The 16131-nt window shown below is 39.2% G+C and overlaps 1 protein-coding gene across 4 annotated transcripts in view; it reads left to right on the top strand.

Moving 5' to 3' along the window:
* The window catches only part of MYO16 (myosin XVI), a 400883-nt gene that overhangs the window by 96496 nt on the left and 288256 nt on the right, over window positions 1–16131 (top strand). For all 4 annotated transcript variants that reach the window (XM_074561661.1, XM_074561651.1, XM_074561671.1 and 1 more), the window contains one exon: window positions 4779–5042. In XM_074561661.1, the coding sequence (XP_074417762.1) occupies window positions 4817–5042 (226 nt within the window). In that variant the 5' untranslated portion in view covers window positions 4779–4816. The remainder of the gene's footprint in view (window positions 1–4778; window positions 5043–16131) is intronic.

The raw sequence follows: 16131 nt of genomic DNA, 5'->3' as shown, positions 1-16131 counted from the left end.
ATTGTCAGGCTCTAAACAGTAGCAGTTTACATCCGCCTAATAAAGTTGTGGATTTTAGCAGCTATTTTTTCCTGGGGGTTTTCTTTACAGCTGAAGCTGTTGCTGCTGTTGGCAATGCTCAATTAGGACAGAGCGGTTGGCATAGTTTGAATGGTAGAGCTTAATCCTGAGGATTGGGCTGACGGAAACTTCGGGCAGTTCAACAAGGGAAGTGCATATTTTCGTGCCTGAGACAGACTAACCCTATGCGTTGGCACAGGCTGGGAACTGACTGACTTAAGCCGGAGCTCTGTGGAAGAGGATGCAGGGGTTACAGCAGACACAAAGTTGAAAGGGAGCCAGCCCTGCACACTGGCTGTAAATAAGGCGAACCATACAGTGGGCTATATTAGGAGGAGAATGGCCAGCAGACTGAGGGAAGTCACTGTGCACTTCTACTTGGGGCTAGTGAAGCTGCACCTGCAAGTATGTGTGCAGTCTTGGTCCGCCCAGTGAGAGATGGACATTGAGGAAGTGGAGTGAGGGCAACAGAAGGCTACCAGGATAATTACAGAAATGATAAGGCTGAACTCTTCTCTGTAGTGACAGTAGTGAGAAGGAGTTATGGCAGCCAAAAAATAAAAAAAAAAACAAGGTGTTTTTGATAGAAGGCAATGTAGTAACTGGAACAGGTTACTCAGAGAACGTGGAGAATCCATTGGTGGAGATTTTCAAGACTGCTGGACAAGACACGGTTACCTGATCCGATGTTGGTTATTAACCCTCTGCTCAAAGTGTCACTAAGTCATCCCCAAAATTTTCTCTAGAAGCATGTCTATAACCCTTCTGGGTTTGAGTCCAGCTCTCTCGGGGCGATAGCCAGGAAGCTCTGCCTCTTGTGCCATCAGCGGTTCCCCATGCTTCACTAGTCCAGCACAGTCAGAGCAGAGATCTGCAGGGTTCAAAAACCGGGACTGAACGTTGCATGCCTTAAAGATGAACATCTGAAAGATTTATTCAGAGAGTTTGCCTTGTCTGCATCTATACTATGTTGCTTAATCCAGGCTTAACCTAACGAGGCTGCTGACCTGCAGCCATTATATCCAGTCAGATACTGATCTCATCTGGGATGTATCAGGTTCCAGACATGCCGAGAGAAAAAAAATCCCATCTGCAACTCATTACTTCATAGCTGAGACCAGTGACCAAGTGGATTAAGAGTCCTCTTCTCAATCTGCCCAAATTGTTTGACTCTGGCCACACGCTGGAAACCACTATGTGAGGCCAGTTCTGGCAGTCAAGCACTATTCTTCATGGAGCAAATAGATGGCAGTCATGCAGGCTGAAAGTCATCCCAGCGGAGAGGCAGGGGAAACTAAGCCAGCCATATCCTTCCTGATGCTGGAATCTGGCTGTGTGAGCTCATCTTTGATGTGCTCTATTTGACCAGTACATTAAGCTAATTTGGTTGATTTCTTACCCTGGAGGAGCAGAGCACTGTGACACTGTGACAGCAAAGGTGTCCTACAGCTTGCACCAGTCTCAGTTGTGATGTGGCAGCGAACACTGCCAGCCCAGAGCAGAGGCTGCACGTGAGCTAAGCTGAGGAAAAACAAAGACACAATTAAAGTCTGTTGTCAGCAAACAGTGCTGATTTACAGCTAAGACTAAAACAACAGCAACAATTCTCACTCCCAGTTGAGTTTTCCAGATACAGACAGCAACTTCAGCTGTTGCCTGTCGGATCCCCAGTGCACGGCTGCTCCTTCCTCACTTCATAAAAGAGAAGGAAGGAACAGAGCAGAGGTAAAACTCTTGTTCAGCTGGACTCTTAGCTGCATTGTCCAACATGGTTTAACACAGCAAGCTGGTTTTCTCCCTGAGGCTGCGAGCCTGGCTGGCGGGCACTATACCCAGATTTAGAAGTGTTAGGGTATAAGTTTAGAGACTTACAAGCCAAAAATACTGTGTAGGATTAGGACATAGGTACTGTAATATTTTATACAAAGCAGAACAATTCTACTAGGGAAGATTTGAAGCTTGCTCGTTCCCCAGTCCTATCACGACAGAAAGGAGATGGAGTCACAAACTGCCCCGGGCTGAGGATGGTCAGAGTGCAGATCTGTTTGATCGAATGCTCTGAACACTGGGACTGAAGCAGGGAATAAAGTTACATCTTCTGCAGCTTTACAGAGCTACCCTTTCATTTCCTTGTCTTTTCCGACTTGTGCTCAGAAATGAAACATATCATTTAAGGTCAAATGGAAAATTTTGGTTTATACAGAAGGAGTTGTTGGCTTTTGACATGAAAAAAAGAAAGGGTTTGTGTTTTGGCTTAATGCAGGCCAATACTTGTTTCCAGTTTTTTAGTTTGACAGCTCATTTTCTTCTAACTAGAAGAGCATGCTAAGAAAGGAACAGAAATTATAGGGAGGGGAAGGGTAGCCTATGTTAAAATAAGCTGACTGAACTTGACCTGTAGAATTGTATTTTGTGTCTGCATCTGTCATGGAGTTTCTCAACAAAACACTCTGGGCACTTTTTGCATAAATGTATGCTCCTCAGTTTTGGGAATTCTGGTTTGAGGCCTTGGGTTCTAATTCATAGTGAGTACATATTATATATAATAGAATATACAATAGAATACAATATATAATTTATAATATAAAAATAGAAAATAATATAACAAATAAATAATGTATTAGATATAAATTATAGAGTGATTGGCATGCAGACCTATGACTGTCACTTTGGTAGCATTTTATTATGGTATTATGATACATAATATTTTATAGAATACTACGCCTTTAAAGCAAAACAAAAAACTTCAAGAAATGAATATAGAGTTCTTGAGTTACACATCCTAAATTAATGGTTTTAAAATAAAATAATTGTCTTTCAGTTCTTCAGTAGATAATGTAGATGAGAATGCCCTTTTATCCCTCTTTTTTAATGAAAATAAATAAATATTTGTGAAGCATTTATGTGCTATGATGTGAGCTTTACAAAAGCCTGTTGGGAAATTATTAATTATGCCTTCAGAGAAGGGTCTGAATGGTATTCAGTAGATTAGACATATGTCAAGCAACAAGGAGAAAACAACGTGGTCATTTAGTCAGCACTGCTCAGTTAGTGCCCTGGTTGAGGTAGGGGTCCTTTGATGATGTAATTACAGCAAAATGGATATACAAAAGCAGGCCTAATTAAAGTTGCACAGTAGTGCTTAATTTTTGTATTTCTTAACTGCCCAATGTGACTTGAGTCCACATCCCCTTCAAGAGCTCTACCATCAAACTAAGGAGAGAAAACCTCTCTCATCTGTCTGCTGGCAGTTCTTAGAAATTACAAATTTGGCCACCTTGCTCCCATATGAAGAAGTTTGAGCATTCATGCTTCCTATAGAAGCTGAGAGGAGCACTGACAGAAGAAGCTAGCCAGTAGAATGTTCGATACCATAGATGTTATGCTCAGTATATAAATGGGGGTTGGCCGGGGGGAGGGATCCACAATCACTGCTCCCAATAGGCTGGGCAACCAATCCCTGAGTGGTGAGAGCAACTTGTGTTGTCTTACTTCATCCTCTATATTTTTTTTACCATTATTATTGTTATTTTCCTTTTCTGTTATTGTTCTATTAAACTGTCTTTATCTCAACCCAAGAGGTTTTTTCCCTTTCCCCTCCTTTTCTCCCTCTTTTCCCTACCCTTCTTGGGGGTAGGAAGAAAAGTGGGCGAGCAGCTACATGGTCCTAGTTGCCAGCTGCGGTTAAACCATGACAAGAACATACTGGAAAAGAACATCACTGTTATTGCAATGTCACTTAAAAAAACACATTTAACGGTAACAACAGGAGAGCAATCCAACTTAAAGGTGGTGCTATGAACGTTAGGATTAACTGAATCAAAGACACATTTGTCATTGGTTTCCATGCAAAGATTTCAGTATCTGACAGTTTCATTAGAAGATTCCATTTGTATGGCTCTATACAATGTAAAAAAAACCCCACCCAAACCCAGTCATACACATAGTTAGGAATCTGAAATGACTTTGATGTTTTTAAAAGATAGTTGCCTGAGTACCCACTGCATGCTAATGAACTCATTATAATTATGATATGATGATTTTTCTTCTCACTGAGTAACAGGAATTTGCTAATGTAAAGCAAGATGAAAATTAATAAAAAGGAAGCACGGACATCAGACTGCCATTTCTCTGCATAATAGTCTCTTGTTTGTAAGCAAATGCGGGCCACCTGAATTACATTGAATTATTTAGATATTTTGCTTGTCTCACATTTTAACTTTTAGACCTCTTTCTATTCACATTTGTTTACATGAACTGAGTTAGCTTTTAAAAAATGCATCAGTGATTTAATAGGATTAGTTATCATAGAATCATAGAATCTTCACGGTTGGAAAGGACCTTTGAGATCATCGAATCCAACCATACACACACACACAGAAAAAAAAACAACAAAAAAACCCACGCACCAACCAACCAACCTACAATCTCTGCCACTAGAGCATGCCCTGAAGTGCCAAATCTAGACGTTTCTTAAGTATCTCTAGGGATGGTGACTCAACCACCTCCCTGGGCAGGCTGTTCCATGTGTTGTTTCCAAAAAGTAAATGATAATGATATATACTCTCTATAGTCAGCATTGGTCAAGTAGGAGGAGCTCACATGATGGACTTACGCATGGTTAGAAAGGCCAACAAGAAAATTCATGGAGGTTTCATGGCACGTTTGAAAACACGCTGTTGCGTGATCTAAATGTATTTGTCTTTAATTTCTTACAGGCTGTTTCCAGCTATGTAATGTTTTTCGGTCCCATGAGATGGAAATTGAGCAGTGCTTGCTGGAGTCCCTCCCTCTCGGCCAGCGGCAGCGGCTGGTGAAGCGGATGCGCTGTGACCAAATAAAGGCCTACTACGAACGAGAAAAAGCTTTCCAGAAACGGGAGGGCTACGTGAAAAAACTGAAACATGGGAAGAATCATCGAGTCCGTTTTAATCTTGCTGATATGATACAGGATGCAATCATACATCGTGATGATAAAGAAGGTACTTAATAATGTTGAACTACATTTTTCTTTTTGTGTAGTTAAAATACAATTTTAAATGACAGTAATCATAAAGTGACTGTCACAATAGAACATACAGACATGTATTGCATACAACATATTATAGCTTGTTACTGAAACGAATATGGCGTCGAGAATAAACCTTCAAAAACCTAATGAATTTAGTCTGAGGTTAACATATGTATAAACTAATGTATTTCTAAACCAGTAAGAACTATGTTCGTCATTGCAGGTGGCCTCTTATATACCTACATGAGCCATAGAATTTAACACAAGTTACTTTGAAAATTAATTTCTCAATTTTGGGCAAAATCTGGAGTAATGAATGCTGCTATTAGTGACACTGGCCTGGCTAAAGTAACAAGATGGTGTTGTTCTGTAGCCACACCAGATAGTGGGGTCGTCTTTCTGGTTGTGAAATGATGTTTATGTCCTTTTGAAATACGCAACCACATTTTAGGGGTTCTGGTTTTTTGCTTCCTGGCATTGCATGAATCCCTGGTGCAACCGATAGTAGTCTGAGGAATTTTTGTAATTTATTCCTCAAAAGGGAACCAAACCTTGCAGTAAGGATTTCTCAAGTTTTAGAAGTCCTCAGGAATCCCCATATGGTTGTGTGAGAGGAATACATCAGTTCTTTTCTTATATTCTATAAGAATATTTCCAGTTCTTTTCTTATATTCTAAAAGAACTGATGCAATGCTTTTAGCAACCCCTTTGCAAACAGATTTTATGTCAGCTCTTCATCATCACATTAGCACAAAACTACCTGCATAAAGGAGGCTCTGAAATAGAGTCACATCACGCAAATGAACTGGCAAGTTTGTCCTAATTTTTATCAGTTTGACTAGGTGAGGGTTTTTTACTCACTCTTGAATCTTCATTTTAATGGGTGTTCGTTTGTTCCATCATTGCTTATGATAGAACATAAGCACTATGTTCTATCTACACACTTAAATCTATACAGGAAATGAATCAAAGAGCTCTCCTCTTCAAGTGGGTGCCCAAGGCATCATTTATAACTAAGTTACAAATAGAATTCACAACCTTTCATTCCACTCTCCTACTGTGTAAAACTACAGGGATTATAAGTGAAAAGATCTTCCTCCATGTTCCCATAGCTCCCAACTTTCTCTAAAAACCAAACAGAATACCAGATATGACTTTTAGCATTCTGTAAAAGTCAAGTACTTGAGGCTATTTTTGACATTTTTGCCGAAGAAATGTAGCTTGCTCATTGGAGTGGTGATGGGGTATCAAGAGTCTTTAGTGTTGCCCATACTTGGCCTTGAGCTGCACCTGAATCAGAACAGAAAGTTGCTGAGACCAAATAGCATGAGCATAAAGGGATGATGCCTCAGGCAGAGGAAAGTAAGGTGAGGGGAAAACAGGGATGATGTCCTGCGCTTGAAACAGATAAAATAGGTCCCCAGAAGCAAGGAGTTCAAATAGCCCGCATACAACCCCAGTAAGACTAACAACACTGTCCCGAATATGATGCCTGTGGTCCTTTCACAGGATTATGAAAAAGTGTGATTGTTGTCTTTAATCAGCTTGGGGACCTGCAAGTGCCTGTCTGTTCTGATTTTAGCTAAAAGTCTGTCTGCTTTGAGCTGAATAACGCTATACTAAGAAATGTTACCATGTGAGCCAATAAAAACAACAATTAAAAAAATAATACAATTGAAACTCGTAGACGTAAAAGCTACTCTCCTACAATTGTTCCTGAGTGGAACATCCAGCTGTGAGTCTTTAGTGAATATATCTAAATTAGGATTTCAGTTCAAATTAGACATATGCTTTTGTAGTACGTATCATATCCATTTACTGTGTTTGGTCGTGCTTTATGCAGTATGCAAACTAGATTCCTTTCAGACAAGACTGAACTGGAAGATGTGCTCTGGAAGCACACCTAGTGCATCCAAACAGTAATGGGTTTTTGATCTATAAGGCCAGGCTAGACATAGGGTGAAGTAATCCCACTGGAACAGATACAGTTGGGGAAGCTGGGCTTTTGGCACTACTTGTTTCTCTTGTTTGTTTATTCGCATTTTGGTAATTTACTCAACATTTATCATTCATATTACACATCACTATTTACTGATAGGTATATATAGCTGGTAAGGTAATTGTGATGGATCCTGATACCTTCCATCTCACTGCAGTTTCACATCAACTATATCTGGAATAAATACAGTTCTAGTGTGAAAAAGATGTGAACCCTCCCCTTCACTGGATCCTAAGGCAGAAATGACTGCAGTATAAGGCTGTTGATTGGAATGAATACAGATTTCCTGGCTCTTCAAATGTCACACCATCTCTTCAGATCCCTGCTCTTGGTAAAACGGCCTGAGAGACTGAGAAAGAGGTTGTAGTCAGGGTTAAGCAAACAAAGGTGGGAGACAGGTATTAGCAGCCTGTCAGCCTTCCTTTCTTCCCATAAATCCATGTCTGGTCTCCAGGATCTGGCTTTTACTGCACAGTGTGCTCAGTATTCCCAAATATATTGTTTGAATATAAGGAACCAAATTCAATAATAGGTATTTTAAATGCTTCTCTTTGGAAAAGCTGAGCATTGCACAAGCATTTTTTTTTTTAAGTAGCTCCATGCAAGTAAGTAGCAGAGAAGTAGCTTAACATGAATTAGTAATAATAATTTAATGACTTGGAATATAACCCCTTCTGCTAAATTGTTATCTTCTGAAAAAATGGGATTCAGACTGATCTGAATTTTGGGTATTTTGGAATAAATGCTGAAAGTAATCAAGAACTCATCAAATCTTCAAAAATTCAGTTTTGTTTACTAGGCATTAATAATCGGCAGCAGGGTATATTCAGTTTGAATGTCCACTTTTTCAGAGAGAATTTAATTTTCAAACTAGACATTTTGTTTGTAATGGGGTATTTAATAACAAATGTAAAGGTGTGTTGCAACATATTCAGTGCTCAAATACCTTTAGTAGACTAAATTCTATTAAGTGACATGTTTCCGTGTAGTAATTAATTTTGTGAGCTTGAAGTAGAGTGGCTTTGAAGAGATAAATTCCACTCAAAGTATAATATAACTCACATGGCTGGGAATGAGCCTGATCCTGCCGTTTAGCATATATGGGCAGACCGTGGTGTCCAAGAAGAGGACTGCGCGACCTGGATGCTTTAAATTAAGTAACTGGATACACATAGATGGTGTCAATTTTGTGATGGGAATGTAAATGTTTCTGTACTGTTTTTGTGATCCTGGGATTCAAAGTGCTTATAAGTCCTCAAGCTTCGCAGCTTTCAGGACGTGGGTTTTTTGTAAAATGAAACTGAACATCTCAACGCTAAAATCCTGGGATTCATATAGTTTTCTTCCAGTTTTACCCTTGGAAGAAGGTATACATTAACAGAATTATAAAGAGCAGACTCATCCACAGAGAATTGCAGGTGGGTCTATTTTCTTCAATTTTTAGATGTATTTGGGAATTGTTTGCAAATCTTGGGCTCTTAAAGGCTTTACCCGTGACTGTGTGTTTCCTTCATTCTTCAAATTGCAGCACTACCAAAGTCTGTTTGACTGTCTTGTCCTCCTCTGAGACTGTTAAGCAAAATCCTGTTTGTTGATGAATCCTGGAGTAGTTTTACTTGGTTTGGGGTCTGGTTATAAACAATTTATGTCAGTTACATCCTGATTAAGTAGAAAATGTGGATACATTGCATAGAGCTCATGGAAGAGCAACAAAACGAGGAGGGATTATAGAGAGTGATTAAAAAGGAGGAGGTGAAGACCTATGAGAGTGATAAAGCAATGCTCACATCTGAACAAATGTGAATGTAGCTGGTAATAACTCGGCAAGAAAGAACACCAATCTGTAGGCATAAAAGACAGCTAGAGAGGGGTGCTTTACAGTTCTATGAAGGGAATATGAAAAGTGTAGTATAAAAAGTGGAAAGAGGACGCAAAGGTAGAATAGGCTAGAAGCAGCTTCCCACATGAAGTCCAGGGGCTCATTTCTTATGGAATATCCTAAACTATATAGACAGGACACCACATTTGGAAATGGTGAGTAGTCTGGTTTGGTAGGTGAGATAATTTGGATAACATGAATATATATAAAAATGAATTCATAACGTGGCTAGTGCAGAGACGTTTCACACCTGAGTCTGATCGAAATTTCACTCGTAAGAATTCATTGTCTTTGTTATTCATGAAGGATGCAATATATCTTCTCCAAAATTACTATAGCAGCTGCTACTGGGCACAAAATGTATCTCTGATACTGCATGCTAATAGGTGTGATCGTTAGCTGGCATTAAAATTCATTTTCGAATGGGCTTCTAGAAATTTTTGACAGTGACCTGCTTTGTCTGAAATTTAGAAATGAAATATATGCTTATTATATTTCTCACAAAGTTAAAACCCAGCAAAATGTTGTGTCTTTGTTCTGTTTGGAGGTATTTTAAATTACTTTTTTTTTTTATTGTTTCTAACTGAAATTTAGTTTTTTATCTCACCCAGGAAGATTGAAGGGAAATCCTCCTTCTCTTTCTCCCTGCAGCTTCCTGCAATTTCTCTTTTTAAAATAACATGCTTTCTAGTGCTATTGGTGGGCCACATTCACCCACGCTGTTAACAATGAGCATTTTCAGAGATTCTGCAACTATCGTTCTCAGTGATGACATACGTAGAAGCAGAAGCTGGTGAAGAAGTGGGTGCACTCTGTTTTCTGACACTGGTTTTGTAGCTGTAGTTCATTTGCCTTTAAATCCCATATAGCTTTGTTCCGTGAGATGTTAAATCCCTATTAATAATGGACAGCAGGATATTTTTCCTACTGACATCAGCCATATAATTTACTGCAAACTGGGAGATGCAGCCAAGCAGGCTTCTGCATCCCATTCCTTCCCACTGTGCAATAGGTGTGCTTGCATCTACGCTTAGCATTAGTGTGGACTCAGAATTTCTTCTCCTATACACATACTCCAGTATTTGCTGAGCCTGCACATCAGCTTAGAATCATGTACAATCAATTAGGAAATGAACTGAGCAATCAGGAAATAAACTGAGTGAATCCGAGCCCGAGTTTCTGCTGCAAATGCAAGGTAGTCAGGCCAAACGGATCTTGGTATTTTGGCCTCTTGAGGATAAGGGACATGCATCCTTCCTGAAGCAGCGGTGGAGTTCTTGCCACTGACAACAATGGGAAACAGCGGCTGCTTTGAAAGAGGTGATTTTTTGAGCGTGAACTGATAGATAAACTTGCCATAATGAAAACGGTAGCTAAAAGTGAATGTGACAATCCTGTACCCGAAATGTAACAGAGGGGGGAAACTAAATTACCTGAGTTTAGTTTCAGTCATCTTTTGGTATAATCTGTAACCCGGCCTTTCAGAAATCCTGCAACATTACCCAAACCATAGCACTGTCAGAAATTCTGTATATGTAGTATCTTTTGTTATGAAAGCTCTAAGTTGTCATGTAGTCATGATGTATACCATAAGGTCTGCCGTGCTGGCAGGATGTGGAAGGTCAGGGTAGGAAGTCCAGAGAGCCGTCAACTCAGTCTTGAGACAAAAGAGGTGCTCCTGTGAAAATCAGCATTTCAAAAGGGAAATGCAGATTCCCTAAACCTAATTAAAGCCCATTTCATCCTTTTGATGGGCAATATGCTGATTCTGTGGCAGCATTGTGATGCTAAATAGCCGCAATACCAAAGTGAGTGAGCGTTAGCACTAATGCTGCATCTGTAATAATGATTCTTGGTCCTTGCCGTGGAGGTTGAGCCTGACTCGGTTTTACTCTTTGGCCCTTTGCCTTTAGCAGTAGGATGTGGTGGCTGGGGACAGCCTTACTTTCCCTTCTCTCACCAGGGGATGCCCGGAAAAGGTGGTTTAAAAAGCAACAGATACCAATATCCTACTTTTGCTGTAGTGTTCATTACCGAGGGAAGCCTCCCAGGACGGGATCCTAGCCCCAGCGGGTTGGCTGCAGAGTATAGTTGCTTAGTGAAGGGAAAAAACCCAGGAATCCCATCTCACATTCCCCCTGTGATACCAGTATCTCTAGCTGTTTGAATGCTATTGTGAGATTTGGTAGTATCATGATATTTGAGAGAACTGGAGTAATCAATATAATGGGAGGTTTTAGTATTACTAGTTCTTTTTCGTCTACATCGTATAATGTACAATATTATGATAAATATCAGTTACATTAATTAAAAGGGTGTGTAAGGAAGGATAAAGGGGGTACAGGTGGGGCTGGTGCTGGAGTGTAATTTGCATCCTAACAACTTTGGGTTATGAAAAGGGCCCAGGGGAAGGGAAAGCAAAATCTGTTCAAAAGAAGAATATGTCTTTAATTTGGCGTGGCAGATGAGCTGACCATTGACTTTCAATAGTTAGGAGAATGTGTCAAAGGTGTTATAATGACCGTTCCTATTCACAGAAAAAAAAAAAAATTTGAAACAGAAAACTGAGGCTGAAACTGAGCTGAAGTAGAGCACATTTTTTTATTATCTCCTTGCATTGTTTCCGTATCTAGTAACTGACTTCTCATTTTTGCATCTTATTACATTAGGCTTGCTTATGCTCTACTGTTCTGTCTTTTTCCAGTACAAACAGCTTGGTTGGTTACAGACAAGTTAAGTTGCTCTGGAAAACAGTGGGTTGCACTGCCTGCGTCTGGCAAACACATCAGGGCAAACTTACTCATCTCAGATATCAAGTTTAAGAGTTGCCAGCAGTCTTTTTAAAAAGTTGGAAGAGCGGGGACGTGGGCAATAGTGACAGGTTTGTGAACATAAGACTCCATTAGGCGAAGCCTGTTGTCGGGTAGCGGGAAACTGAAGAAAGAGGCTGAGGAATGAAGACCACTGAGAGTGTGTAACATAGACTGTTCATCATGTGTCATGGGGGATTCAGACTTACAACCCGCCTCTTTAGGTGTTCGATGACACCTCCTCCTCTCAAACTGATTGCAGGCAGCTTTTCTGATTTTACCTGTTGCACGTATTGGGATGAGCGATTAGAAAGCAAGGCTCTGAGCATGGCAATGCCTTGTTTTTAGAATTCACCAAAGCCTTGGATGAGGATTGCTTTTTTGTGTGTCAGTAGTTCAGAAGCATCTTTGCTACTAGACAAGACTGAAAGATAAAATAATTTGTTTACTAAAGACAGAGAATTGCAGTAATAGAACAGATTTACAGAAAGAAAAAGTAATAAAACACATGATTATGCTTTTTAGGAGAGAGCTGAAAAATAGTGTAGCATTAAATCTGCCAAGTTGCATCTTTATCATTAAGCCAGAATTTCCTTAAATTAAGCAAAAACCCCATCCATCTTGAGTTGAAAAAAAGGTGACTTTTGAAAAGAGAAGGACCTCTACGTGAAAGTTCAGGTCAATCTTCTATGCCATCCCAAATTAAAACAACCCACTGTTGTTTACCTCCACCTTTAAAAATCTTCCAGCCTTGTTTCTTATGATTAATATTTAATATCAGCTTCTTTCATTCCTTTCTCCTCCCAAAGGTACTTTAATTAGCATTTCTTTTGTATACTATTTCTCCCAGCTACAGCCTTCTGAAGAGACAGAAGTAAAATTTTATAAGTGATATTATGAGAAATATTAAATGTATGGGGTATTTTACTACATATATAACCTTCTTACACCAAGAGCATAAAGGCCAGAAATACAAATGTGGTTGGTGAATCAGGATTAGTTTGTGTAATCTGAGTAGTTTTTACCAGTTCTCTGTGTGCTTTTCGTTTTATGTTCTCTTTTGGGAAACATTCTCACTTTCACCAATAAACTCTGGATGCATCCTTGAACAGGATAAAATGGCAAACAGTTGTAGTGTGTTTAGTATGCACATGTAAATCTTCACGACAAAAAAAAATCTCCCAAAATTAATAATGGAAATGTTGGGTCAAAACCTGTATTAGTAGGAATTGAGACCAAACACCAATTAGTAATTTACTGCATAGTGAAATCACGAAGAGGGATGAAAAAAAATCAAATTAATCTAATCTCAGTTTGAGGAATTTAAACCATTTTTTTCGAGAACATTCAAAACAGAACTACAGGACAGCTAAAATGTGTTTTAGGGATTACGTACTCTGTATTTCATTACTTTAACATGCCTGGTCCTTTTTAGAGTTTAAAACACAAATAGATTTCTCAAATTTTATAATGCTTTGTTTCAGGATTGTGCTGGTATTATTTAATATTTTTTAATTTTAGATTACATTTACTCTGACTCTAAACTTCATCTAAACTTTTTTTTTTCCTACTGGGAGAGCATATGAAATTCACTATATATGTAATAACAGTGAGGTTTCCCCATACAGAGCTATTTTGGATTTTACAGTTAGTTTCCTTTGACTCAGAGGAGAAATCTGTACATTAGATGATAATCTAAAAGTGACTATTGGCAAATGTTGATTTACTAGGAACTATTGTAGAAGAATTCACAATACATATGTATGGTAATTTATACAATTTAATATTTATTGCCCAATCCTTAAGAGACATGAACACTAGATACTGAATAGTGAAGTCAAGAGAGTATTCAGAGCATATGAAATTAATGAAGTGCACAAAATTTTGCCCAATCGGTGCTCTTGGAAAGAAAGAAAAATGTATACTGTAAATGAATACATCCACAAGACAGACAAATACATGCATTCTGTATTGGGAACTCATATGTCTGTAACTTTGGAGGACGCTAACACAGCTGTCAGAGATGCTGCTAGGGATTTAATCAGCTCTGTGCATAGAAAAATGAAGCATCAATCAACCATCTCAACCCACCCATTGATGAAGAAGCCGTTTTGAAGCCCCAGAAGGTAGAGGCACATTTCAAACCAGAACAAGCCTTCAATGCTATAGGTTCAGCATGGTTGTTAACCTTGTTTAGCGCCATGCGTGCTGAATTCAGCAACACAAGGCATCTTTTTGTTATGACGCAGGGAAACATAATGCCTTTAGTTATTGGGTAACAGATGTTAAGTAATTAAAGCAGCCCATTTCAAAAGCAGTCATAAAATCACAGGGAGATGAAATTTGAATACATTTGAATTCCTACAGGATTCTGTATTTGCTTTTTAGGGTTTTTTTGTCCACGTGTTTACATTTTTAGCAATTTGGTATAGCTGATGCGAGAACTGAATGTTAAACTATTTTTTGTTGATAAAAATGTGCATGATTCCTAACATACAACACTTATTTAATTGGAAAAAGTAAAACTCACAGAAAAAGGTATGATATATCAAAAAATTGAAGGATAGGCTTGACGGCATAGATTTTATCAAGCCCTTTTTTTCTCCCTGTGGACTGCCTCAGCCCAGGAGTGCCTCTGTTCCCTGGCTACTTTTAGCTCTGACATCTCCCTGGGTTGTTTCAGCTGCAGATTTTATTTCTGCACGTGCCCAGAACTACCCTGATTTGAACAGCTATCCTCTGCCGGTACCAAGTAGGGAACGAAAGACAAAGCATCCCTCCATTTTGGGTCCTCCCCTAGTAGGGGGATTCGCACCAAATGTAATTAATCTGTCTTACCATCAAATGGAGTTATAGCTTCCTCCTTTTCTCCATGAAACTGAGGTTGGAGCTGTCACACCCATTTTTGCTAGTCATTTGTGGCTGTGGTTTGCATTTCTCCCTGCTGCTGCCTCTTCTCTCCCCACTCTCCCCAGCCCCACACCTCAAGTCTCTGGAGCAGCGTCCAGCCTGGACTTTTCAGTGGCGCCCAGCAACAGGACAAGGGGCAACGGGCACAGACTGGAACACAGGAAGTTCCATCTAAACATGAGGAAAAACTTCTTTACTTTGAGGGTGACAGAACTGGAAGGGGCTGCCCAGAGAGGTTGTGGAGTCTCCTTCTCTGGAGGTGTTCAAAATCCACCTGGATATGTTCCTGCTCTAGGTGAACCTGCTTTAGCAGGGGAGTTGGACTAGATGATCTCTGAATGTCCCTTCCAACCTGTGATTCAACCTGTGATTCTGTGGTTCCATGTTTTGGGTGTCTCTGAGTTCACCCTGAAGGATTTGTTGATCACCTCTCTGAAAAGTGTGCCTTTTTCTTACTAATATACAGAGTTTGGAGAAACTTAGCTTTTGGATTTTTCTTTGAATCACTAAAACGTAGGCACTGAATTGCTTGCTTTGTATGTAGATAAGTCCATTCTTGCACCTTAACCCTATAAATCCGCACAAGAACACATTTGGTTAAGTAAAAAACATAGGTTTAAATGTTGCTTCAATTACAAGTGTAATACATGGTATTTATGTAAAATATTTGTAAAAAATACACAAATTTTCCTAAGAATTTTGTTTATTTACTTTTGAACATGTTTTCAAAATTCTCAACTATTTATTTTGGTGGACTATGATGTAAGTATTTTCTTCAGTGGGACAAGTCAGTTTTTAAATTATTCATAACTTTGCATGATTGGGGTCTCATTCAAAAGACTCACAAACTAAAATGTCAATAAAATATTCAAAAGACCATTACCCCTACACAAGAATCCAGCTTTTTAAGAGTATATTCTGGTCTGAACAGATAACCTTTACAGAGATATATCTGTTCTTTTTTCATTTCAAGCCTATCAAGTTAATTTGTACTTCCTTGTTGGTGTTTTTCTCCATAAGATCTTTCTTTCAATGTAAAAATAAAAAGTTTTCCACTTTAGCATGCTCTGGCACCCAAAAGCGGCAAGAAACACGAAGACTAATCACTCAGAAATTCACTGTCATGCCAATAAAGGGTTGTTAAGCCATTAACAACCAACAAATTGGCACCTGGCATTCTTCCTATTCGTTTCAAAGGGGATCCTCAGTTGATTTTCCAGCATCATGCAGTGGGATCCAAGGCTATAAATTGGCAGCGTTCAGAAGCCTATTCTGTCAATGAAAGATGGCATCCACTGTGTGGCAGCTACTGCTGACATTCCATGGATATTGTTAGAAGTTACACTGATTAAAAAGAAAGATTGCTGTGATGGCAGAAGACCCTAGTCTAGACTTGTAAAACCAAAAGATTGCAAGAATAGAATCTTTTCCATGCAATTTGCAGCTGATTTCTTTTTCAGTG

This window comes from Larus michahellis, chromosome 1 (assembly GCF_964199755.1).
Source record: "Larus michahellis chromosome 1, bLarMic1.1, whole genome shotgun sequence".
NCBI lineage: Eukaryota > Metazoa > Chordata > Aves > Charadriiformes > Laridae > Larus > Larus michahellis.
This window is presented reverse-complemented; position numbering and strand designations above follow the sequence as displayed.